Source organism: Falco naumanni, chromosome 4 (assembly GCF_017639655.2).
Source record: "Falco naumanni isolate bFalNau1 chromosome 4, bFalNau1.pat, whole genome shotgun sequence".
In the NCBI taxonomy this organism is placed as follows: Eukaryota; Metazoa; Chordata; class Aves; order Falconiformes; family Falconidae; genus Falco; species Falco naumanni.
The window spans coordinates 61914510-61939635 of NC_054057.1; the positions used below are offsets into that span (position 1 = coordinate 61914510).

At 53.5% G+C, this 25126-nt stretch overlaps 2 protein-coding genes across 4 annotated transcripts in view; both read right to left on the bottom strand.

Moving 5' to 3' along the window:
- LOC121088063 (SREBF chaperone) overlaps positions 1–2436 on the bottom strand; it is a 68379-nt gene extending 65943 nt beyond the window's left edge. For 2 of the 3 annotated variants that reach the window (XM_040593717.1, XM_040593720.1), the window contains exon 1: positions 2231–2436. The gene's annotated coding sequence lies outside the window, so the exon portion shown is untranslated. Of the gene's footprint in view, positions 1–2223 lie in introns of all 3 variants that reach the window. The other variant, XM_040593718.1, reaches the window with a different exon arrangement.
- A 4251-nt stretch (positions 2437–6687) lies between these two features.
- Positions 6688–24422, bottom strand: ELP6 (elongator acetyltransferase complex subunit 6). Its single transcript, XM_040593721.1, has 7 exons — positions 24307–24422; positions 20338–20416; positions 18359–18429; positions 11626–11756; positions 9796–9988; positions 8280–8426; positions 6688–7659 (listed from the first exon to the last, which is right to left on the bottom strand). The coding sequence occupies exons 1-7, from the start codon at positions 24358–24360 to the stop codon at positions 7531–7533; spliced, it is 804 nt and encodes a 267-aa protein (XP_040449655.1). The 5' UTR covers positions 24361–24422; the 3' UTR covers positions 6688–7530.
- Between the last annotated feature and the right edge of the window lie 704 nt (positions 24423–25126).

Here is a 25126-nt window from a genome sequence, read left to right on the forward strand (position 1 = left end):
ATCACAGGACTCCACAATGCCACAGCACGCTGCAGAAAATCCTTTATAAAATGGGAGAAAGCTGCTTGCAGCTCCCTGGAAAGGCAGTCAAGGGAGGGCTGTCAGTTCCACAAGCCCAGCACAGAAAATTGGCTGCAGCAAGAATAGAAAGGATGATTCCCGGGTCACAGGATGTGCTGAAATTGCCATACTGATGCTACTCCCCTTCCACTCATTAACTACTACATTCTGCTATAGACAGGTAAAACTATTTTTAGTTCCCTGTTACTTGCTGTATTTTTTTAAACTCTTTGCTCTTCTAGGAGGGAAAGAAGAAGAAAAATAAAAGACTTTTCTATTAATAATTATATGAACTCTGATGACAGACAGGCCTAACAATGTACTGAATGAAAATCACATTGAATAACTCAACAGCTGTCTTCAAACAGAGCTCAACAAATTCATTCATCACTGAGATTTTGACACTTAAAAAGCTATTTTAATGCTCCCGAGACAAAACCTGATTCTTCTTTGCTCTTTTGTGACGTTATATCTGAATAACATTTGGAAAAATAAACAGTATTGTACCAAGTTAAGTTCTGTAACTGAAAATACTGAGCAGAAGAGTTTTGGTGGAAGGACTCGGGGGCTAACAGCACAGCTTTAAACGAGTCATACATTCAATGAAAATCCCGGGTGTTTTCCTTTCTTCTGAATTCAAGTCAGCTAATCTCTTCTCTACATTACACAACAGCTCGTGTAATCCTACATTTATCACACTAATACACTGTCATAACAGTTCTAGGTTTGACAAAGAGTGAGATCATACCTCATCTTTGCCCCTTTCATGAAAGGAAAGTTCATTTGTCTTTCAACAATCCCAAAAAATAAGCAGACGTTGCGTTCAGGAAATTTTGGCATTACAGCAGTAGTCCTTTCCTTGGGATTCTCCCAAATACACAGCCTCACTACTTCAGGGTTCACACAGTTCCTTGCTCATTACATTAGACAATAATATAAAAATGTTCATTTGGTCTCATACAAAGAAGCAGATTCCTAAGTATAGTCAAACTCCAAATACAGTGGTGATTAGCCAGAGTGAAAGATACTTGCAGCACCATGCTGTCACCAGAGAGCAAAGACCCCATAAAACCAAAGCAACAGAACACTTCTGGTTCTGAGGCGATTCGTAACCACCAACTGACGTGCCAAGCAAACCTAGCAGAGCATTTTACTCCGCATTCATGAATCCCCTTGGTGCACCGTTATTTCTCTTCTCTTCTATAAAGCACGTTCTCCTGATTCTGCAGCGGAGGTGATTAACTCTTTCCTTCATCTTACCCTCTTCACTAGCTTAGCCCCATCCCACCACCTCTGACCCACCACAACTTTCTACATCCCTCTTTCAGATGCACTTCCTCATGCTTTCCCTCCCTTCCTCTCCACTCCCTGCTCTCCTCCAGCACCACAATACCTCAGGCTGATGACTCCCGGTTTCCTAAGCAGTAAACACTCTCTGTTTTGATCCCAATTCCTTCCAAGCCCTCCCGCAGGCAGCGCAGGCAGAACGGTCACCACTCCAGCCCCTCAGCCGATCCTCCCCACCACCTCCCCTCCCTCCCCACAGACACCACTGCCTTCACTATCCTCAGGTGCCAGGTGGGTAAGGTTGTTCCTTCCGCGTATCTCCGGAAAGCTCTTTGCAAAGAAGAAAATTAATATTTTTTTTTTCCTAAAAAAACCCACTCACCCTCTCGCTAATTATTACAAAACACATTTATGAAATAAAACGCAATACCCACACGCACCCTCCCAGAAGGAGATATTCACCCCTCTCCACTGCCAAATCCAACAGGCACCTGAAGTACCGCAGGGTTGAGGCCTCCCTTGTGCACCCCCACGGCAAAACCCCACCCACGAGAGGCGGGAAGCCCCCCCACCCATACATCCACGTGGGGGCGGGGGGGCCTCTCCTCAGGCTTCCCGCCGCGGGAAGAGAGAGGGAGAGGCCTAGAGGCCGCAGGTTCCCCTCAGGAGTGAGGAAAGGGGGGGGTCTCGGTGGGACCGTTAAGGGCCGGGGAAAGGCGGGAGGGGGGCGCGCGCCCGGCCCGCGCGCGTGCGTGAGGGGAAGGCGCGCGCCCAGGCCCAGCGGGAACCGCGCTGAGGCGGCGGGGGGAGGGGGCGTGTGTCGGTTATTTAAAATAAATCCGGTATCTGTCAGGAACCGATCGCGTTCGCCAATACCTCTCACCTCACCGGCGGTGACACGGCTGCTCCTCGCCCTCCGACCTTTGACCTTTTCCGCGTGAGTCCGTCTGAATTATTAAAATGTTTTGAGAGGGGCTTTTTTTTTTTTGCTTTTTTTAAAATTTTTAATCTTGGAGGAGATATAGTTTCTTTTAAACCTCTCCCCTTTCTTCCTAACCCTTTTCCGTTCAGCCCAGCACCGGTTTACCCACCCCCTCCCGCCCTCCCCCCGTTGCCGCCGCCGCTGCCGGGCCCTAGACGCGCGCGCAGCGCCCGACGCCAGCCACGCCCCTCCGCCGCCGCCGAGACCACGCCCACCAAGTCAAAACACGCCCCCGATACCGTAGCCAAGCCCCTCCACCGCCATGCCTTCTCCCTCAGCGCTTTGGCCGCACCCCCTTTTCTCGTCGGGCTACGCCCCCTTGGGAAGGCGGAAGCGGCTCGGGGGCGGCGGGAGCACGTGAGGCGGGTATAGAGGGACGACGGGGGGGGAGGGGGGGCGTTTAGACCGGGAGCGACGGTGTGGCCGAGGGGAATGGGGGTCTGGGGTAGGGAGAGGGGGTGGGGTGGGCAGTGGTCGACCCTGGGGCTCTAGGGCGGAGCAGACACTGGGATGGCAGGGCAGAGGGGTCTAGGTGCTGCAGGACAGGGGGTATGGGGTGGGGCTGGGCACCGGGGGCAGAGTGGACCGGGAGGGAGCGTGTTTTACCGGGAGCCCTGGGGGGCGTAGAGGTGGCTGGGATACCCGGAGCTGCGGGAAGAGGAGTGGGCCAGACACCAGGACCCTGGGGACAGCGGCACATGGCTTGGGCCGGGCCGGGAGGGATGCTCCACTGGAAGGAGGGTGAGAGGCAGGGGGAGTGCCGAGGGGAAGGGGCAGGTGGTACTCGTGGACCCAGGGGTCTTTTATTTCACCCCAGGGGTGCCCCCCTGTTCCTGCTAGCATGGCTCCAGCATGCAGTGGGATGTCACGCAGCCTGGGCACAGGGCACCCGCAGGGTCAGGGCTTACCCTGTGGCACGGGAGCAGAGACTTTTCCCGCGGTGCAGAGGGAGCCCTGGGCAGGCTGAGGTGTGCGGCAAAGGATGCAGCAGCTCCGGTGCCAGCAGGGGCGGAGGGCGGTGGTGGAAGGCAGCCAGGCTGCTGCTGCCACACAGCCAGCCAGCCCGGTGCAGGTGTCACCAGCCTGACAGTCACCCCTGGCACAGCACCCAGCTGCCAAGCACTGCTCCTGAGATCCTGGGGGAGCCCGACAAGGAAAGAGGCAGTGTCAGAAAGGAGAGTGGCCCTGAGAATTGCAGAATCCCAGAATGGTTTGGGTTGGAAAGGACCTTAAAGACCCCCCAGTCCCACCCCTGCCACGCACAGGGCCCCCTTCCCCCAGCCCCGGTGGCTCCCAGCCCCGTCCAGCCTGGCCTTGGGCACTGCCAGGGCTGGGGCACCCACAGCTGCTCTGGGCAGCCCGTGCCGGCGCCTCGCCGCCCTCACAGGGAAGGATTTCTCCCTCAGCTCTGATCTCCATCTGCCCTCTCTCAGCGCAAAGCCGTTCCCCCCTTGTCCTGGCGCTGCAGGCCCTTGGGAAAAGCCCCTCCCCAGCTTCCTCGCCGGCCCCTTTGGGTGCTGGAAGGTGCTCCAGGCTCTCCAGGAGCCTTCCCTTCTCCGGGCTGAACAGCCCCAGCGCTCCCAGCCCGGCTGCACAGCAGAGGGGCTCCAGCCCTCTGGCCATCTCCGTGGCCTCCTCTGGCCCCGCTCCAACAGGTCCGTGCCCTCCTTATGCTGGGGGCCCCGGAGCTGGAGGCGGCGCTGCAGGGGGGTCTCAGCAGAGCGGGGCAGAGGGGCAGAGCCCCCTCCCTCGCCCCACCGGCCACGCTGCTGGGGATGCAGCCCAGGGCACGGGGGGCTTTCTGGGCTGCGAGCGCACGTGGCCGGGTCACGTCCAGCTTCTCGCCCACCAGCACCCCCAGTCCCTCTCCTCAGGGCTGCTCCCAACCCATTCTCTGCCCAGCCTGATACTGGGGGCTGCCCTGACCTGGGTGCAGGATCTTGCACTTGACCCTGTTAAACCCCATGAGGGTCGCGGGGGCCCATCTCTCCAGCCTTTTAAGGTTGTAGTGGGAGAAAGACATGTCTTGGTGAGAAACCAGAACAAGAATCAAGGAAGAAGCAAAGGAAAGCAGCAGAAACAAGACAGGGGGAAGGCAGCTCCTGCTTGTTCATCTCCTGGGGCTGAGTGCCCCCCCACAATCCAGCCTTTTGCAGGGCCTTTCCTGCTGCCATCGGGCTCTGATGCTTTCTGACAGTCCCCACTGCTGGCAGCCCTGCCCGATACCATCGCATCCAGTGCTCTCGCAAGGGACCTGCACCCCTGTCCCCCCAGTCCCAGCCTCGGTGGGCCTCTCTCCAGTTGCTGCCTGGCCAAGGCCCCAGTCTGCTCCCACTGGGGCCGAGGAAACAAACACCAGAGACCTCACGCCAAGCCCTGCCAGCTTTATCGGCCAAGGTGCAGAATTACACAAGCCCTGGCTCACAGAGCTGTGCGTAGCAGCAGCCCTGAGCACGCTGATGTTGGCTGGCCCTGCACAAGGCCACCCTGTTCTGCCATCAGTTGCATCCCTCCTAATCTCCAGCTTCTGTGCTGCCTTCCCGCAGCGTCAGCTGCAGAGCAAGGTCTCTGTTTAGTCATGGCCGCACTGAGTGGCCTTGGCTCAGCGGCAATGCCAGATTGGCCTCCAGCATTCACATCCCGATGGCAAATGCCAGCTGCACATGTCGGGCAGGGATGCAGGAAGCACTGGGCTTGGTCCTCACCATGAACCACCGCAGGTTTCCCCTTCTTTTCTCCAGGAGGCATCTCCCAGGCGCTGCCTGTCCAAGCCGGCACCCATGCACAGTGCTGGCAAAGAGTGGCTCGTTCAGAAAGGCCTCGGATCCTGGGGAAACGTCTTCCAGCACGGGGGCACCGGGGGGTCAGCGTGCTGCTCCCTGTGTAGTGCCCAGCCCATGCACCCCAGGGGGACGCAGGCTCTAAGCCTGGGGCAGCCTCTGGTTTCTCGCTTGGATGCAGGCACTCGTTGAGCGCCGAAAGAACAGGGCAAAAGCCAGCAGCAATGTCACATAGTCACCCTGCTGGTTTCGGACAAGAGGCAGAGCCTTGGAGCAGGGATGTTTTGGGATCTCTCCACGGGCAAGCTAATCATACAGGTATTACTTCAATTATACACCTTTATACGCCCATTACAGGTGCATTTTAAGCAGCCTTAGTGCCTGCAGCGACCGGTGCCAGCAGCTCCCTTCCCCAAAATCAACTGGTTGTCTCATCCTCCCTTTGCAGACTGTGACCACGGACCGTCCCATGGGCACTGCCACCACACTGGGCCAGCAGCCGCAGCACTGGGCTCTGCTGCTTCCACGGCTGGCAGCTAAGAAACACATTTTACCCCAGCAAGGCACAGCGGGCAGCAGCCCAGGGTTTGTGTGACGTGGCAGGCCAAGCCACCTGCCTCTGCCAGGACAAGGTATGGTGCTCTGTACCACGGCTGGGCTGGGCACCATCGGCTACCAAGAACCTTCCCGAAGAGACCCAGGCTCTGTATGCAGCTCAGGGGCACTGGGGACCCCAAGCTACAGTGGAGTCCCCAGCTCTGCCTCCACATGGAGGTTGGACAGGGGCTTGGGCACAGTAAGCTCTGGACCCAGCTGCTTCCCAGCGCCACAGCTGCCAGGCTGGGGACCCCAAGCACCACTGGCACACCACACTGGGGATCCAGCTGCTGGCCTGGGCCATGCACACAGGCAGCACGGGGCTCACCCACCAAGAATAATTTGGTCCCGCAATGCTCCGGGGCTTGGGTCAGGCCCAGGAGGCACCACCTGAGCCCGGAAGGTGGGAGGTTGCTGGGCTGGAGACACGACTAGGTGCTGTCGGCAGCATGGAGGCCCACAGGTTACGTTGCGATATAGCAAGGTTGAGTGATGCTACAGCACACGTAGGGCCTCATTCCCCACCCCGAGTTCTTTGGTGCTCGCCACAATCCCCAGAGCCTGCCCAGCCTCCCAGGACTGCTATTGATAAGCAGCCGCAGCCTCCACATGTGCCAGGCTCCCTGAACTCAAGCCAAAGGGGACCGTTCCCAAGCCTGGGTCACTGAGCCCCACAGCATTTCTGTGTGGGAAAGCAGGAACACGTCCCACTGCCGGAGCTGCTACCCCAGCTCTGGAGCTGTGAAGGACCTAGCAGGTCGCTCTTGTCTCACAAGCACGCAGGGTGTTATTTATGTCCCACTGGAGCTTCTACCAGGAGACCTCCAGGTCTGAGCTCTGCTCCCAGAACTGCCCTGGCATTCGTGGGGAAGGTTAGGGGGACCCAAAGCCACCTCCTCACCCAGACTTGGGAGATGCCCATTTCTCTGCCCTGTCAAGGAGCCTGTGGGGAGCACTTCCCATACAGAGATCCACAGTTACTTAATGACTGCACCTTTATCTAATTAAAATTAGTGATTATTAGCCCCCAATAATGCTTCAATACAGGCAGGTCATATAACTGCTGGTAATGGATTCACAATTGGGAAGCAGCGGCTAAAACAGAAGCTCATGTGCCAGTGTCTGTCCGTCACCCAAAGCCAAGGATGACCTTGGGAAGCCACACATTAAACACACCCGGGCACTGGGGTTTCATGTGAAGAGAGGGAGAGTAACAAAACTAGGAATCAGCCAAGCAAGGCAGCCTCTAGGTCTTACTGCAGCAAGGTCTATGTGTAGCTATAGATTTTTTAATGGTGTGGAAGATGGGAGTTGAGCAAATCTCTCCCATACTAGAGCTGGGAGAAATGTAAGAATTGCAACACACTCCTGGATCATCCCTGCCTCCACCCGTGCTGTGTCATCTCGTTAAACACCAGTGGGAGGGTGGGGTGATGCCTCCACGCAGCAATGCCTGGCACTGCGGTGCCCTAACACACTGGGAAAAAGTGAGGCACGCCTAGCCCGCAAGGCATCCCCCCTGCCTGTATTTACACGCTTTAAGGGCCATTCTTGCAAGTTTTTGCTCCGTTTCTTGGCCTGCATACGTTGGGAACAGGGTGGGAGGACAAAAGGGATGCAGCAAGCTCTCAGCAGGCTAATCCCCTCGTTGGCATGCAGTTCAACAAGGGTTTAAGCTTCCCTCCTGGGTCAGTTTGCTGCACTGCTCCTGGAAGGCACTGGTGAAGCAGCCGGGCTGGTTTGGTGGCATATCAAAGTCTAGAGGTACCAGGCTCCCCAGCCATGCTCTGCATTGCTCTCACAGCGGTGTGCGGTATCACAGCATCACAGGACTGCAGCTGACAGCCCTCTAGCAAAAAAGGTGACATTCTTGTCCTGAATCTTATACTGGTAGATCTGGACGAGATCCTGCTCTGCCGTCAGCTCCAGGGACACTCTCTTAATTATTTTAATCTGCAAAAGGAAAGGAACAGGAGTATCATCCCTTTGGCTACCCCAGTCACAGCACCCTCATGCCCATGCCTCTTGCTGGCCTGCAGGGAAGGGGGATCACTGATTAAAAAAAAAAAAAAAAATCACACAGCTGCCTGTAACCAGTCCCTTTGGTGGCAGCCGCTGACAAAAGACCAGGCAGGAGCCAAGCCCCAGGGATTCAGCTGCTCTCCCAGCCCAGAAGAGATCACTATGGGCCAGGCTGAGATCCACTGACAAAGGCAGTTTGGGGAAGCTTCCTACGAAATAGGTATTTTTCTTTGCCATCACCTTGGAGCAGGAGACAGCCTGTGCTGCAGCTGCTGTATAAACTCTTTCCAGATTCCAGAGATGGGGGAGTCCCAGGTGGCAGGATGGCCCCTGAACATCTTCGCAGAAGCAGAGTCACAGCCGTAAGAGCCCAGGTGCTCCAGCAGATCCTGGTGACCGCAGCAAGGCTGCTTGTTAGTCTTTAACCATGCTGCAGACCAGGCTAGCCCTGGGCCACCCCAGGGAGCATGTCTTGCCCACCCTCATGCCTGCAGGCAGTGCTGTATGTGACAATACCATGTGCAACCTCTCCATGCTCTCCTGTGCGTTACCTGCCCATGAACATCCTTGCAGAAGCCAGTCACCAGCCCCTCTACCCACAGGATCAGGTCACTGTGATGGCACAGGGAGTTCACAACCAGTTCATTTTCCTCATCTTCTGAATCCTCATTGCTGTGAACCAGCACCACAATGTTCCCCTGGAACGAGAGCACCAGGCAACGATGAGCCCCTGGCTGACTCCTAATCCGCTCAGCGTAAGGAAGGGGAGATAGCAGGGCATTTGTGCAAGCTCCCGTTGCTAACTAAGCTACTTAGACATCCCCCAGCACAGCAGCTGGTTCTGAGCTAAAATCCACTGGGAAAATAAACAGCAGATACATATATAAAACTCTGAAACAGCTTGCTGTATACAGATTGTGTATACATATACACATACACACACATATATGTAATGTGCAGCCTAAAAATAAATCAAGCCTTTGTTACGAGGCAGCCGTCTAGTTAAACCAGTCTGTCAGGCCACGCAAATGGCAACTCTGAATGAATTCAGAGCAGCTAAATAAAGACATGGCCAAATGGACGCAGCTAGAGCTGTAATGCTGGAACCTTCACAGCTCTCACAAGAAGCAAAGAGCTTCCCAACGCAACACCAACTCTATTAAAAATATATCCCAAGAGTCTCTGCTTCAGCCCATGCAGGTCACCAAGGACTTAAAATAACATGAAATTCCCAGTCAATTAAAATGTACTTTAAATCTTCAGAACATCTTAGACAGAAATAGAAGTCTGTTAGCATGATTTATCATATTTTTTAGCCGTTTTGGAAGTAAATATTCTCAGCAAGCAGAACATTCCTTGTCAGCATTTACAGCACAAACACCTTGGCACCATATGAAGTTCAGGATAACAAAACCCAACACCATCTTTCTCACTCAAGCAGAGAGAGAAGTGGCCAGGGTGGGGGACGCTGCAATGTAAATAGCAAAGCACAGATGTAACTGTAACCATTTTTGGCTGTGATGCTCTCAGAAGTTAGCACATCACTGGGGAGATCTTCACAGAAGTGCTGCGTTGTCATATGCCCTTAGAAACCAGCCAGTGCAACACAGAGCGATGCTGAAGATCGGTGGAAGCAGAGACGTATGTGCCCTCCAAGTGGACCTTCATTTCTGTCCCCTGTGAGATTCACCAGCCCCTCACTGCCCTCATAACCTGCTTCCTTCCCTGCCCTCCCACATGCACACAAATGTAGTGTGAGTAGAGATCTCTGGAGAGACAGGAGCTCTAAGAAAAACTCTTTTATACCTCGAATCCCTGCTCACACTTCAGGGACAGAGAAAGCCCTTCTCTGCACAGCACCTCCTGGGAAACCAGTTGCAGAGGACCCTACACAGGTACTCCAGGGACTAGCACAACTCCCTGAGAGTAGCCCTACAGCAATGACTTGAATTTCTTGGGCACCTAAAGCCTTCCAAAAACCTCATCATGCACAGGTGGAAAAAGAAAAGCCAGGCTTTGCTCCAGAGGCTTTTCTGTACAGGAGGCTGCATGCAGAAGGAGCAGTACCTTCAGCTGGGAGCAGACGGTGACTCTGCAGTAGTGGATGAAGTCCAGCACCGCCACCGGCCTGGCACCTAGGCTGAGCAGGACACTGAGGTCGTCCACCAGCAGGACAGGGCCCTTCCAGGAATCGCTGCCAGCAGGGGTCAGGGACACGTGGACAAAGTCAAACAAGGCTTTGAGGTCAGAAGCACTCTCACTGGAAAAGAAGGAGGTCTCAGCCGGCTTGGCCCATGCATGCATTGTGTGTCCCCCTCGTCACCCACTGACCCAACGCAGGGAATGCAGCCTGCACCCTCCCTGCCGTGACAATCACCAGGTCCTACATTTCCCTACAGTCACTGCTCCTTTACTCATCTGTGTGTGGTGAAACCCTCCTGCCCCGTCCAGCCTGGCCTTGGGCACTGCCAGGGCTGGGGCACCCACAGCTGCTCTGGGCAGCCCGTGCCGGCGCCTCGCCGCCCTCACAGGGAAGGATTTCTCCCTCAGCTCTGATCTCCATCTGCCCTCTCTCAGCGCAAAGCCGTTCCCCCTTGTCCTGGCGCTGCAGGCCCTTGGGAAAAGCCCCTCCCCAGCTTCCTCGCCGGCCCCTTTGGGTGCTGGAAGGTGCTCCAGGCTCTCCAGGAGCCTTCCCTTCTCCGGGCTGAACAGCCCCAGCGCTCCCAGCCCGGCTGCACAGCAGAGGGGCTCCAGCCCTCTGGCCATCTCCGTGGCCTCCTCTGGCCCCGCTCCAACAGGTCCGTGCCCTCCTTATGCTGGGGGCCCCGGAGCTGGAGGCGGCGCTGCAGGGGGGTCTCAGCAGAGCGGGGCAGAGGGGCAGAGCCCCCTCCCTCGCCCCGCCGGCCACGCTGCTGGGGATGCAGCCCAGGGCACGGGGGGCTTTCTGGGCTGCGAGCGCACGTGGCCGGGTCACGTCCAGCTTCTCGCCCACCAGCACCCCCAGTCCCCCTCCTCAGGGCTGCTCTCAATCACTTCACTGCCCAGCCTGTGTTGATACTGAGGGTTGACTCAACCCAGGCACAGGACCTTGCATTTGGCCTTGTTGAACCTCATGAGGTTCCCATGGACTCACTTCTCCAGCTTGTCCTGTGCCTGATGCTACTGCACTCCAGCAATGCCTGCTCACATGGACCCAAAGGGGGGCACGGTCCCACACCACAGGGGTCTGCGGGGTTTCAGCACCTGCCCTAGGTCTCACCAAAGGCCCACCTGCCCCAGCAGGACTCTGAAACAACAGAGAGCCAGGAGCATACAGGAATTGAGCAAGTACTTGGCAGTAGTTACACAGTGGCAGTATCTGCCAATTTAACAGCCCTCAGTGTAATTTTTTCTATCATCATCAGACATGGAGAAAGTGAAGTGAGAATAAAAACAAAAGCCAGCACAGTTAAAGCAGCACTGTTCTCTTGGATGAGAATAAAACTCATAATAATAATAAAGGAATAAAATTGCTGGGATGGAGTTGTATTTGACAAAAACTGTTCAGTGCTGAAATGAATTTTCTCTAGACCTTTGACACACTTGGCCATGAGGGCAGGGGCAGAATTTGCCCTAAAATGCTTGAGAAGGGGAACAGAATCCCTCTTTGAGCAGCAGGGAGAGACAGGGTAGGACAAGCACAGCAATGTGCGTGTCACTGGCATTTCCCTTCACTCAGGTGTCCAGCTACTGAGTCCTTGGGCCTTGGAGGGAAGCCCAAAGGGAGACAGGGTCTCAGCCATGGACCTTGCTGACGCTCTCAGTGTTGGTTGCGGTGGCAGGAGACACAAGGAGGGAAATGCTCTGTGCTGGGGGCCCTGCTGAGCCCCAGAAGAACCACCAACTGGTCAGGTTTACCTTATAAACTGAAGAGGACTGGGCTCTCCTGACTGCTCCTCCTCCTCTCCAAACAAGAGGTCAAGGCAGGACTTGAGGCCTTCCAAGAAGACAAGTTGCCCCCGTTCTTTGGCAGCTGTCAGACTGACTCCCTCAAGAGAAGAAAACATTATGTTGCAGAGTGAACAGCTTAGGAGGAATGGTGCAAACAGAACCAAGCAGATCGACAGCTGATTTTTATCAAGTTGTCTCTAAATGTGCTAGTAAAAGTCAATGCTTCAGTGAGTCCTCCACAGGGGGATGAAACAGGCAGTTCAGTTACACACAGTGTTGGACACATTTGCTCTCCTGTATTTTGCCAGGAGATAAGAAAATGAACACCATGATTTGGGTACTTGAACATCCTGGAATTGCTCCTGGGAAGACAGTCTCATTGTATGGGAGAAAAAATTCCAGAGGATGGGAGAGGGTGGATAAAGGCTTCTCCAGACTGCCCCAAGAAATGCTACTGTGAGCAATTTCTTCGCCCTCTCTTCTTGGGTGGCAAAAGCCTTTGGTTTCCACTATCTCTGAATCACTGTTGTGGGAATAATGACTGGCACAACCCACACACCTGAGCGAGGCATGGCCCGGATCTGGAGAACACCACGGGCTGGGCACCCCAACGCTTGCACAACACCTGGGATTGTGCAAGCAGCCTCAGCCCTGACTCTCTTCGCAGAAGAAGGGACCATGACAAGCTGCCTGGGGATGCTCAAACTCAAGCTGAGATTTCCTGCTCTCAGCCCCGGTTGATGATGAGGCCGACCTCGAGAGCCACACACTGGGCACGTCCAGCTCCAACGGAGAAAGCCCTGGCAGAGTTGCAGCAGAGATGCAGAAGACCCCAGCTGCAGATCTAGTTCATGAACTCTTGTCTCATCCTCCTTTCTTTCATCAGCAAGGGCTATTTTTGCCAACCATTCTATAGCTCCTCAGCTTAACTGGTAACTGCATCAGTTTACCTTTCAAGGAGAAAATTTATTACCTGTTACTGACGTGATTGTACAAAGATATCTCATGCACATTATCTTCAAACCTCACCCAAACTGTGCATTTTCCAGCAGGAAATTTGCTTGGCTTTCCATTGTAGGTTGCTACCCACATTTCACAACAGGACTGTGATTTCTTAAAATGGAACCAAGGAGCATTAATGCCAAGATTTGCAGCGTCTCAGCAGCCTGGAAAAAGGGCTGTTGTGCAACGCAGCAGGTAGGTGGACAAGATGGCAAGATAGACGGGTTTACAAAGGGTTCAGGAAGATTCAGCTCAATGCAGTATTGCTTGACAGGCAGAACTGGCGAGCCAGAGGCAGGGAACCAGAAACAAGGATCCTGAGAAAGCAGTTCCCATATTCCCTGAGAGAAAACATCCCTTTGGGATGCTGCAAGATTGTGAGAGCCCTCAGAAGAAGGTGGCTGAGCAGGACTGGTCAGGAACAGAGGTGAGCCCTAGGGCAGAAGCAGGAGCCCTCACCTTAAGCCACGACTGGCTTCTGCCTGAACGCTGGAAGAGGCACACACTGGCAGTGCTGGTGCTTTTGACCAGGAACTTTTTAAGCATCACAGAATACACAGATTTTTGCTTATTTCCTAAGCAATCATGCTAGGAGCTGCAAGACAGCTGAGCACAGAGTCTGCGTGGCCCAGCAAGGGAAAGGCTTGTTAGCAGCTCTTCCTCCAGGACCTCGAGTGCTGAGCAGAGCACTGTGCTTGGCACTGTCCCAACACCTTCCTTTGAAAAGACTCTGGAGGTTTTCCAAGCATTTCCCAGTCCTCACGACACCCCTGAGAGCCACCATGCTCTCTCTGCTCACACACGAGAGAGAGTTGCAGCAAAGTGATGTGTCCCCTTCTGTCTCCTGCTTTCTACCCTCTGTTTCACCTGCTTGACGTTCCTGTTATCCTGACATGAAAATGTTTTAAACCCCCTTCCCTTTTTTTATTTTAAAAAAATAATAATTGTACAGCCACATCTTAAGCATTTGATCAATGAGACAATCCCTACAAGGGGCTGGGCCCAGCTGCTTTGTGAGCATAGCATTTCCACATGAGGACCTCCAGAGAGAAGGTCTGGGTAGATAAGGATGAGGTCCTTTCCAGGAAGATTAACCCTGAGCTCCTGCAAGGCTTATCAGTTGCCACACGTTCAGTGCTAATGAGAGGAAAGACAGATTTCCACTGCTTTCCTTCCCCGCTGAAATGCGAGGGGGAGAGATCCATTCATCAGGGCTGCTGCCAGAAAACGCTGTCTACGGCAATTAGAAAACAACGGATGGGAGGCAACATCTTCCATCATGGCCACGGGATATTCTGACAAAGCATCCTGGACTAGCAGAGGCTATGCTAGGGCGAAGGCTGTCTGATGTGCCCACCTCAGATCCAGTTTTTAAATCAGCTCTGAGCTTGCCCTTCTTTTTCCTGGTCTTCCACACATGCTTCTGGGAGGAAATTGGTCCCACCTGCCATGCAAACTCTGGGAAGGAGAGCCTCAGGCAAGGCACCAGCCCACGACTTCAGACATATCCCTTTTGTCTTCAAGCACCTTCTCAATGAACAGCATCAACCAGCAAGTGTTGCAGCACACTCTTGCCTCATCTAACCCACATTGCCTCCTCCCTTTTCCCCTTCTCCCAGGCAAGCCAGGAGCAGTAATTTCCATGAATGACTCTTACAGAGTGCAGGGCCCTTTGCTCTCCCTGCATACTTCCCACCAGCCCCGAGCCCAGCAGAGGCTGATGTGGGCTGCAGGCAGAGGGATTTGGCTTTTGCAGGTGATATTTGCTCACTAAAACCATGCCAGAAAGCAGGGCAGGAACAGAGAGCTAAGGGAAGCCTCTTGGGCAATTGCAAGACGGAAAAATTTCTAGCCAAGGACAGAAGAACCTTTATGTGGCAGGCCAGGAGCGGGGAACAGCTGGCAAATACCTGACATGCCATACAGCAGGGCTGGTTGCAAAGCAGTCTCACAGACCTCATCCCCTTGTGGATTTCTGGAGGCCACAGGACTCGGCACTTGCTGAAACACTTTGCTGCAGTCGTGGCTAAATTCACTATTGATGCCAATAATTCAGGAACTGATTTTAACTTTGCTTCAGCCACTTCTTCCTGCACACACAAACTCTTTACACTTCGTATCAGCAAGAAAACAGTGTCCCCTCTTTAAAATACCCAGCAGCTTAGTGCTCTTACACCAGGGCCTCCCTGGATGACAGAGAGAAGGGCCACAGCATGACAGGAAGGCAGCCAGGGTAATGTGCTTGTAGGTCAGACAAGGAATTCAATCCCCCTTGGTGCCATGATGTTCCTGGATGGACTTAGCAAGTCCAGTCTCATTTTCCAACTGGGAATTAGGTCCCCCAGAGAGACAGCATTGGATGGAGACCTGGACACACCCCACCGCAGTTATCGACCACAACAAACCTCTGCTTCTCTCCCAGCTAGCAGCCCACCTGACGTAACCTCAGGACGCATCAGGACAGCTCGGAGACAGTGGAAAAAGTGCTCAAAATGACCAATGGCACCTTCCTGACTGCCATAGACACTACACACGTCCCTGCTGCAGAGCCATGGTGTTGCAGAGCACCCAAACAGCATGCATTACCAGCACTGAAAGCTTTCATTATCTCACACTACCACACTCCATTGTCGCTGAGAGCGCATAGACATTATCTCTGGCAATCTGGCATTTATCGATCAAGCCCAGAAATGCTTCTGAAACAGCAGCTCAGCATGACAGGAGCTGCAAGCTCTGCAATGGAGCACAATTGTTCTTGTCCATCTGGGATGCTGCCAGCCAGGCAGCGTGGCGGCCCACCAGCCTGCCAGCAGTGATGTCCCTTCGAACCAGAACCACCACTTGCTGCTGGCCGTTTCATAAGAGAAAGCAAAATATTTGTGGGAGAGAACTAGTAATGGAGCATGCGAGGCAGCGGTCATTAGCTCAAACAGCGAACGCAGCTGTGGTACAAAGTACAACAATCTGTGATCAGGCAACCGGCCAAGGTCTCTTCTCAAGTCCGACTACCTGCAGGGGAACACAGAGGTGACCAGGCAACGTCCTCTGGTCTGTGAGCTCAGCGCGTGGCAGGGGACAGGGGAGCAGGCAAGAGGGAGACCAAATGGGGACAAATATGTTTTTCCTTTAAAACAAAAGAGGGTGGGAACATCAATCTGGTAAGCTGCCCTGGTGCCATTAGTCTTGCTACAGCCCCCATGTTCTCTACAAGGTCATGACAAATAACATTAACTGTCCCTTAAAATTAAGTGCAGATCCTCATGAAAAGAGTGGGATTTGCAGAAAAGGAAAAGCATGAAGCCAGTATTGCAGAGCCAACACAGCACAAAAATCCAGGGAAGCCTTTTCCTACAAGTAAAAATCCATCACTGCATTTAGCTAACACCTAAGGAACTGGTTCTGGACTGGTAAGACCTGGCAGCGCTGTGGGGAAGCAGCACATAAGGCAAGCATTACTTCAATTATGTATAAATATTTAGTATATCACCATATATCAAGTGCTACAAGGACCAGATCCACAAAACATTACTGTAAAGACTGCATAATACAACTCTGGCTCCAGGACCCTTCCTCCCAGGCCTGGGACCACCCCATTCCCCGCAGAAAGAGGAGCATCACTAAGTTATGAAGCTCTTCCAACTGCAGTCTTTCTTAAGTGCGTAATCTCCTGCTAGGAATCATTATGCATGGGAGATCGAACCTGTGGATAGGATAACATAACGCAGGTGGCTGCACACAGACCAGATTCTCCCAAATTCCTGGAGGAACTACAGCCTAACCCCTGCAACTCTCCTGGCCAACACAGAGAACCAGGCAGCTGGTCTTGAGCTTGCCATGGAGAAAGAGAACGTGATGGGAGTGATTTGGTGGAGCACGCAGCTCACCTCACTGCAGCATGACACAGCTCAGGGTACTGCCCGAAATCAGTGTTTGCTGCAGACACGTAAATGACATCCCAACTGGTCTCCTGTAGAGATGTACAGCAGCAAATTCTTAAGCAAGTCTAGAGTGAAACTATGCTGCCAAAACCCACCTTTACTGAGCCAGATGCATTCATTTAGGCAAAGAAGGATTAAAGCAAAGACAAGATCTTACGGAAACTCGGACAGATATAACTAACTGACGTTACAACCTCCAAATCCTCAGAGCTTAGAAAGAATTCACAACTGACCACACAGGCACCTGTGAAGTTATAATGTAAGACTGACTCAGACTTGAAACCAATGGGACATTGTATTGTTCTTCTTATCAACTCCCTTCACATCAGTAACCTTTTTATTGAAGCATCAGACAGCAAATCATTTCAATTTGCATTGCACACGTGCTCCAGCTAATCCTCATGTTCTCTCCCTTCTCAGACTCTCTCACGAGAGAGATGACAACAGCACCTATTATAAGCATACACACAAGCTGCACATCAGGAAATTTCACCACATCAGGAAACACGCCAACAAACGCGATTCTGCTTTTAGAGCAGGCAAGGATCCCACCTTTAACAGCTGAATCTCCTACCTACACCAGTTGCTATGCCCCGTTTTCTGTCCCACTTAGCAAGTTCCCCACTAAGATTTCCTCTCTCTGCAATCAAAGGCCAGAACTATTCAGTGCTTGCAGAGGCTGGTTTGCTCAGCAGTGGGGAATCTGCTCTGCAGGGGAATCACATGTTGAGTATCTGCCTGTGAATTAAAGCTCCAAGTGGAAATGCTTTGCTTGCTCAGTCCATTTTATTTTACTCAGGTCTGAGCTCTCAGACCACTGATCTCCTTTTGAAAAGGTAAAAACTGAGCAGTAAATAAAATACAGTTGTTTAGCAAGCACCGAAACTCAACCCACATTTACAGTGGGGAAGACACCATTATTGCAAGAGAAGGGAGAACCAATGCATGCATGCCCTCATCCCCTCGGCCCCAGAAGGTCACCTGGACTTCCCAACTGCAGTATTTCACATCTGAGCACTGTACAAAAGCTGAGAGACGTGCTTTAAAGCCAGAGCTCAGACTGATTTGCTGACACTGCAAATGACCCTGCCTACTTTGTTTCTCCATTTCCTCATTTCAGGGTACACGTAAACCTTGCCTGACTCACCACGGGAAGAACATCCCTAAGGATGTACTTCAGTGCTTGTGGCTTCTCAGACGGCTCAAACTGATGGCTTGGCCTAGAGGCATACAGGTGTCCTTCTGAATCTACAGGCGATTCAGGTAACCACAAGGTAACCACAGGACAAAGGATGAAGTCGCCTCAGGAGCCTCTGTGCCATACAGCCAGTGCATCCTGCAGGTGTACAGAGAGGCCCTAAGGACACAGACATAACAGCGTTTTTTCCCCCAGAGCACTAATGAAACTACATCTACCAGCCTTGGCCCAGCACTGGAGAATGCTGATCTCCAGAATGTCTAAGCACAAAGAAAGCAAGCAGCTGTTCAGCGCTCTGCCCTCTTTGGGGCAGAGCCCCTGAGGCCCTTGCAGAGAGCCTCGTAGCCAGGTTTTTTGCCCTGTACCACATCCCTTCTCCAGTGGGGTTTCTCCTGGGGATGGATGCTCTCCATCCCCTACCGCAGGAGTGGCAATCCCAACCATCCCTGTCAAGATGTGGAAACTTCTGCTCACATGCAATTCCTGATACCCATTCTCATTCCTCTCCACCCAACAGAAACTACCTGTACCTGTAATTATTAACCTACACAGAGACACTTACCAGCTTCTGTGCTACGATGTTGTAGTGACTGAAGGACTGGAGCAGGGCCACAAAGCAAACCTTACAGCCAGCTGGGTGAGAAGACAAAAAGACACATTACCATTTTAATTTTGCAAGCTGCCACCATCAAAGCACATAAATCACAGTGGCCAGGATACAAATATGTCTGGAAATGCCTTGAAGTGAGACAGGTCTAGGCAGCCCCTCACTTGCTCATGGTTGGGCTTTCAATTTTCACCTTCCTATAGGATTTCCACAATAGGGAAAATGTTAGTCAGTTTAAAAAGAAAGGAAAAGAACAAGCAAAAGATGATATAAAACAAGTAGGAGGCTCTTTTTCTGTCTCGTGCCATCCTGCCCTGATATCTCCTGGCACTGTTTGCTGATATTACTTCAAGGAGGCCAACAGCCGACCTTGACACGAACTACTGAAACCACTGACGTGCCAAAAATTCCTGTTTTGGCTCTCACAGGGCAAGTGACCTGGACTGGAAAAACACAGAGAACAAGCAATTCTGACAAAGACACCTCACTAAAACATGATTTTGGAAAACCTGACATGTGACAACATGGCCTTACGGTTTGAGAATAAACAAACTCAGCATTTTTTTCTCCCTGTCGAAGAGCAGGACATGGATTTTAAGTGGAACAAGTCAGCAGCCCCAGCTGAGCCTTCACTGACCCACTGACTCCTCGGAAGCTCCCAAAGGTTTTGAGCACTAAGCAGGTACCTGGACAACATGGGGGTGGCTGCAGACACAGAGTAGCTGGCACCCAGGTCCTGGGGTAGAAATGTGAGGGTGACAGCAAGCACACCTGCCTCCTGATGTATTAATAATCCCAAAGGGCTGCCTACCCACAAGAGATGATGAGACTTCCCAGGCACATGGGCAGCTCTATCAGGTTTGCTGCTGGTTAATCACAGAATTGCAGCCTGGCCAGGGCTGGAAGGGCCCCCTAAACCCCCCCCCAGCCCACCCCCCTGCTGAAGCAGCTCTCCCAGGGCAGGCTGCACAGAGCCACGTCCCGGCGGGTTGGGATGGCTCCAGAGAAGGAGACCCCACAGCCTCTCCGGGCAGCCAGTGCCAGCGCCCGGCACCCTCCGGGGAAAGAAGTTTGTCCCCAGGTTCCGCAGGAGCTGCCTGTGGTGCAGCCTGTGCCCGCTGCCCCTTGTCCTGCCGCTGGGCACCCCTGGCAGGAGCCTGGCCCCGTCCTCCTGCCACCGCCCTTAAGATATTTTTAATAATAACAATAACATCAATAATAACAACAACAACCACCTGCTCTTTGCTCTCCACAGGCTTTCCTGCAGTTTCGCTCTCTTCCATTAAGTAAAACCATTTTTTTTAAATGGAGTAAAGCCATAGCTGAGGAAGCAGCAGTTATGGGGGCAGGATGCACACAGCTCTGTCACCTGCACGGCACTCTGAGCTAAGTTTCAAGGCTGACAGGTCCGTATTTGCTCGTCTAGCTGCTTTGCCAGCAGAAAGCTGGAAGAGTCCATGAGTCCAGCACTTGCTCTGCAGTGCCTGGTAGGTTACTCACAGGTGAAAGTGTTAGCAGAAAAGCAATCAGGCAACTCACCAGGCTCTTTGTTTGTTTCTTTACTGACTACCAGCTATCTACTTGTTAGTTGTTCCTGTTCTTTTTAATTACATTATAAAAAACCTGGCTAGTGAAGGAATTACAGTCAACACCTCACTGTCAGATGCCCATGTGATTTACAATGTTCATGGCACTAATGACAAAACAAGGTGCACAGACATTACAAGATGTACCCAAGGATACAGAGCAAGTTCCAAGTACAAGTCAGGATTGTAATCCATAAATCTTGACCCCAAAGCTTTGTGCTATTCTGGGGATGCCTCACGCTCTGCAATACCAGCTTCTGCCCATATAGAAACACTTTACCCTGAAGGAACCTCGAAGGAGCAGGCAAAGGCAAACCCTCGCCTTGGAGAACTCTGCTGCTGACATACCTCTGAGGTAGAAGGAGAGAAAGTGGTGCACCAGGAAGCTGCCATCTGTTCTGGTGTCTCCCAGCAGTGTAAATTTACCCTGGAAAAGAAGCAGCAAAATAACTTAAGAGAGAAAGATGAGGGCACAAACTGTTCCATCTTGGTAGACAAGATGTCTGCTCAGGCTAGGGGAAACTCTGCAGGTATTAGTCAGAGAAAGAAGTGGACAAGCAGCACTCCAGCCACCTGTCCCTTTACAAAAGGATGCCAGCACTTCCTCTGGCCACATCCCACGGGAAGCATCAGAAGATGTTGAGTTCACCGCTTTCTGAAAGACATGCCCACCAGCTAAAAGCTCTTGTGCTAGACTGAGACCCGGCTGGACTCCCATGTTCTGTGCCCACCAAGAGCCACCTCCCCACATGGCAACAGGCAGCTGCTGCAGAGGACACCGAGAAGCAGCACTGCGCTTTCCAGTGCCCCAGCACATCCAGAGCACACAGGTATTCATGCCCCTGCTGATGGATGCCCTCATCATGGGTGGCTGTGAGCAATTCCCACTTCCCATCTTTGTCCCCGTCTCCTCCAATTCAGTCATCTTTCTACTCCAAGTGGCACAGATGGCAGGGGTACAACAGCCAAGCACTCTGTTCCCAGTCCATCCTCCTGCTTCTACAGCCAGCATCGTCTGTGAGCTTACAATGGCAGCCCTGCTACAGCTGCTACTTCTCTTGCCCCAAACAGCCCTCCCTGCCCCCTGTTCCAGGCCTACCTCAAACATGCCACGTTCAGAGCAGAAAAGCTTATCATCAAAATATGTGTACCGGAGCACAGCTCCCCACACAAAGTACACACACCTTGTTTTGATCATGCAGGAAATTAATTCCATTCATCAGTGCATGCTTGTTATCAGTACCAGTCTCATCAAGGCATTTGTTTCCATTAAAATCTTAGTCAAGATGTTTCTTTAATCGATAGAAATCATAGAAGGGCTGCTTTTAATCACAAAGGACTTATTAACGCCTCCCCTAACCTCTGCTCCGCACCCCCCAATCTATTAGAAGAAAAGAAAAAGCCTTTTGCAGCAAGAAGCAATCTACCCATAGGCCATTCACAAGCCATCTATCAGAGTTAACTCCCCAGTGCTGAAAACGTGTTATAAAGCGGTGCTAATGGAATGGCAAATATTGAACACATCTGCAGGGAACGCAAAGCAGAAGCCAGGGTAGAGAAATGCCGCTCTGCTTCAGCCAGAGAGTTTTTTCCCACTCAAAAAAAAGGATTATACCTCTGTGGCCATTACAGTAACAGGAGACACCACCTTGGTGAGCACCTCGCTGAGATGTATCCTCCACGGCTAAGTCTCTCAGAGGAGTCTCTGAGTGCAAACAGCACAAGCTTAAACATTCAGCAGTTTATCTTCCACATGACTCCATCCTCTTCAGCTTCCTTCTTCCCTGCAATGACCCCCTGCAACAGCAGGCTGAATGCCACCCCATGTACCCTCCCTTGCCTGCCAGCTCTCGAAAGGCTCTCTCCTTTGCTCCCACATACACTGCACAGAACACCGCAGGATGCTATCATTCAGAGCATACATTACTTCACTTTTGCAAACCTTCCAGTTATCAACCCTTAAATCCTGTCAGCCCTCACTTCACTGTCACACTGCAGCTGCTTACATAGCACTCAAGACTCTTCATTCCTCACGCTTAGATGCCCAGCTAGCAAGGGGTGGCAATGTCCAAACCGTGCATCTTCAGAGTACAGCTAGTGGAAGGAAGGAAGGCAACAATTCCAGGCAACTCCAGCATCCTGCTTGTGGCCACAGAACTGCCCCAAAGCCTTGACCAACACCAGACCACGGGACACAAATACAGGAATTGTGGTTCTACCAGCAAAGCCAGCAGGAATCTGTGAGGCCTGAGGGCAGGCAGCTTCCCCATGTTGCCAGGCAAGAGGAACTCTCCTGCTGAGAAGCAAGTAAGCCCCAGCCCTACCACCAGGATCTCGTTTGCTGGCATGCAGAGACCCCGCAGCCCCCGATCTGCCACCACAGACACGTGGCCTGATTCTCTTCCCCCTTCTGTGCATCCTTCTCAAGCCCAGAAAGACGATGCTAGCGATGAAGCACTTCCAAAGGCAAGGCCTTCTTGTAGCACCTTCTCCATCTGTCTGCCCCAGCCCGCTCCCTCCACACTCTGCTTTCACACTCTTTCCACCTGCAGGCTACAAGGCAGAAGCTGCAGCTACTTGTTAGAAACTGCCAAAATCCCTTGGCAGGCCAGCAGCGGGTGTCACAGGCATTCAGCGGTGACATGTCAGAAACACCCACACAGGCGGCAGCTTCATCCACCTACCAGCAGTGAAGGCAGTCGTCAGCACTATGAAAATGGCACAAACTAACCGTGGAGATGCAGAAATTGGGATGGCAGAGACAGGAAGAAGAGATTTGCAAAGGGCTGATGCTTTTTAAGCACAGCAGGACACCAGTTTCCAGCCAGCCACAGATATCTCGGCACACACCATGGGCTGTGTCTCCCTAGAGGGAGAGCCCAGCTCTAGACTGCACAGCTCCATGCAGTGATCGGTGGTGACATGGAGTGGTGCAGAGGGGGACTTGCAAAACAAGAATACTCATGATTTACCACCAGTTTACTCCATATCATAGTGCATGAACTCAGCCTTCCAACTCTGGCATCAGGAAGCACCACATGTTCTGTAGCCAGCCATATTCCTGCTGCCAGACACCTCAACAAAGAGGAATCTGGAGCATACGGTGGGAAGTCCAAGTCCCTGGCTGATGGGAGAGGAGGAGCCAACTCTTTGTAGAGGAGCCTTTGGTTCAGCTCCTCGGTTGGATCCTGCCTGGGCTGCCAAGTCAAAACCCAGGATCCTGAGGCCAAATCTCCTTTGCTCTGCAGCATTTCCTATTCCCATCAAGGTGAGCCCTCTGTCTCCAAAAATAGGTTTGTGGGTGACAGTATCCCTGCTCATCCCACAGCTCCACCACCAAACCCGCCTTAGAGTGCAGGCTCCACTCTGCCAACACTAGTCCACCAAGGGCTCCTCACTTAGCATTCCACATGCATTAAAAACCCAACAATCAACCCACAGGAACCACAGGGACTTGGGAGTTTACACAGCCTCAGCATTACCCTACCCTTTACAGTGCGACAGCACCACCACCGAGCCTTAGCCAACGACCTCTACCAGCCGTGCTTCGAGGCTCGAGGGTCTGACCTGGATCCAGCAGCTCTCTGCTGGGCCTCCCTCCTGCAGCCCAGCCCTGCCCTGCTCCGGGCAGGCTGACATGGAATTACCCGACATGGAATTACCTGTGGTGCCTTCCAGCCCAGGGAGAAAGCCCTTCCCTACCTGCATCATCCACTCCACAAGGAGAAATGGGGGAAAACTCAGACTTTCAAAATAAATTACCACCCCAAACCAACTTTTATTATCTAAGCTACTACCTATCAGGTAAAACATGGACAAATGTGTAACACAGCAGTATTTTATTAACTTTTCACCTGAAGCATTTCACCGCTTATACAGGGCAAGGGCATTTAGGTACAGCGCCATTTCATTACTACAAAAACTATATGGATGGATTACACTTAGTTATCCTAAGGGAGAGAAACCTCCAGAACGCACCACAGGGCCCGGAGGAGCGTGGCTGGCGAGTTCACCACTGGCAGCGACCACGCACCGACACACCGGGAGCCGAAGCCTGCGGGGACAAGGCCCGGCCCCTCCGTAGCGGCGGGGAGCGGAGCCACGGCCGTGGGGGGCGGCGGGGCCGGGCGAAGGGAAGCGCCGGAGGGCCCCGCTCCCGCCATGTCCCGCTCCCGCCGCCCGAAGAGGCCCCGCCCCTCCCAGCATGCCCCGCGCAGCTCCCGGCGCCCCGCGCTGCCCGGACTACAGCTCCCAGCAGCCCCACAAACGCTCCCCCGCCGTCACGGTGGCCCCGATCCCGTCTGCCCGCCCTCTCACCGGCTCCGGCCGCTGCGGGCAGGCGCCCAGCAGCTCGTTCAGCTCCGCGAACATGGCGGCCGGCCGCGACGGACGGAGGGGACCCGCGAGCTTCCGGGAGGACCGAAGCGCTGCTGCCCCGCGCATGCGCTGTGCGCTGTCGGACAGCGCCGCCTGCTGGCGGGGCGGGCAGCTACGCCTGGGCTGGGCTCAGCCCACCCTGCGCTGAGGGGGCCGCGGGGTCACCTGCACCGGTGTCTCGGGGGTGACTCCGGCTTCCCAGCGCCCCGGCTGCCCTGGGCCGTGGGTGTCACCTGCCCCGGGGCAGGCCCCCGTGCCTCTGAGGGTGTCTCGGCCTCCCAGCGCCCTGGCTCCCCTCACTGGCCGGCTCCCCTCTGGCGGCCCGCGGGGCATGCGACATCGCTGGTCACACTCGCCGTGGGGTCCACCGGACCTTCCCTGCCAGGGGGTTCGGCAGGGCAGCCCCCAGCCCCGCCCGGTGCCTTGGGTCCATCCTGCTACAGGACTGGGCCTGTCCCGCGGTTGGGCTCCATGAGGACCCCTCAGCCACCCCCACCCCCCGGCCTGCCCCAGCCCCTGGGCCGCAGCACAACCCTCCATCCCGCTGTCACTGAAGGCGCTAAGTGGGACTGGATCCCAGGCCCACCAGCAACGACTGGCCTCCAGCTGGACGCGGCGGCCCTGGTCACCGAGTCACGAGTCATGGAGCGGTTGGGGTGGGAAGGGGCTCACCGCCCTGATCCCTGGCCCAGAGCAGCCCCCTATGCCCCTTTGGGGGCTGCGGCGCCCGGCACTTACACAGCACAGAAAATATGCCTTG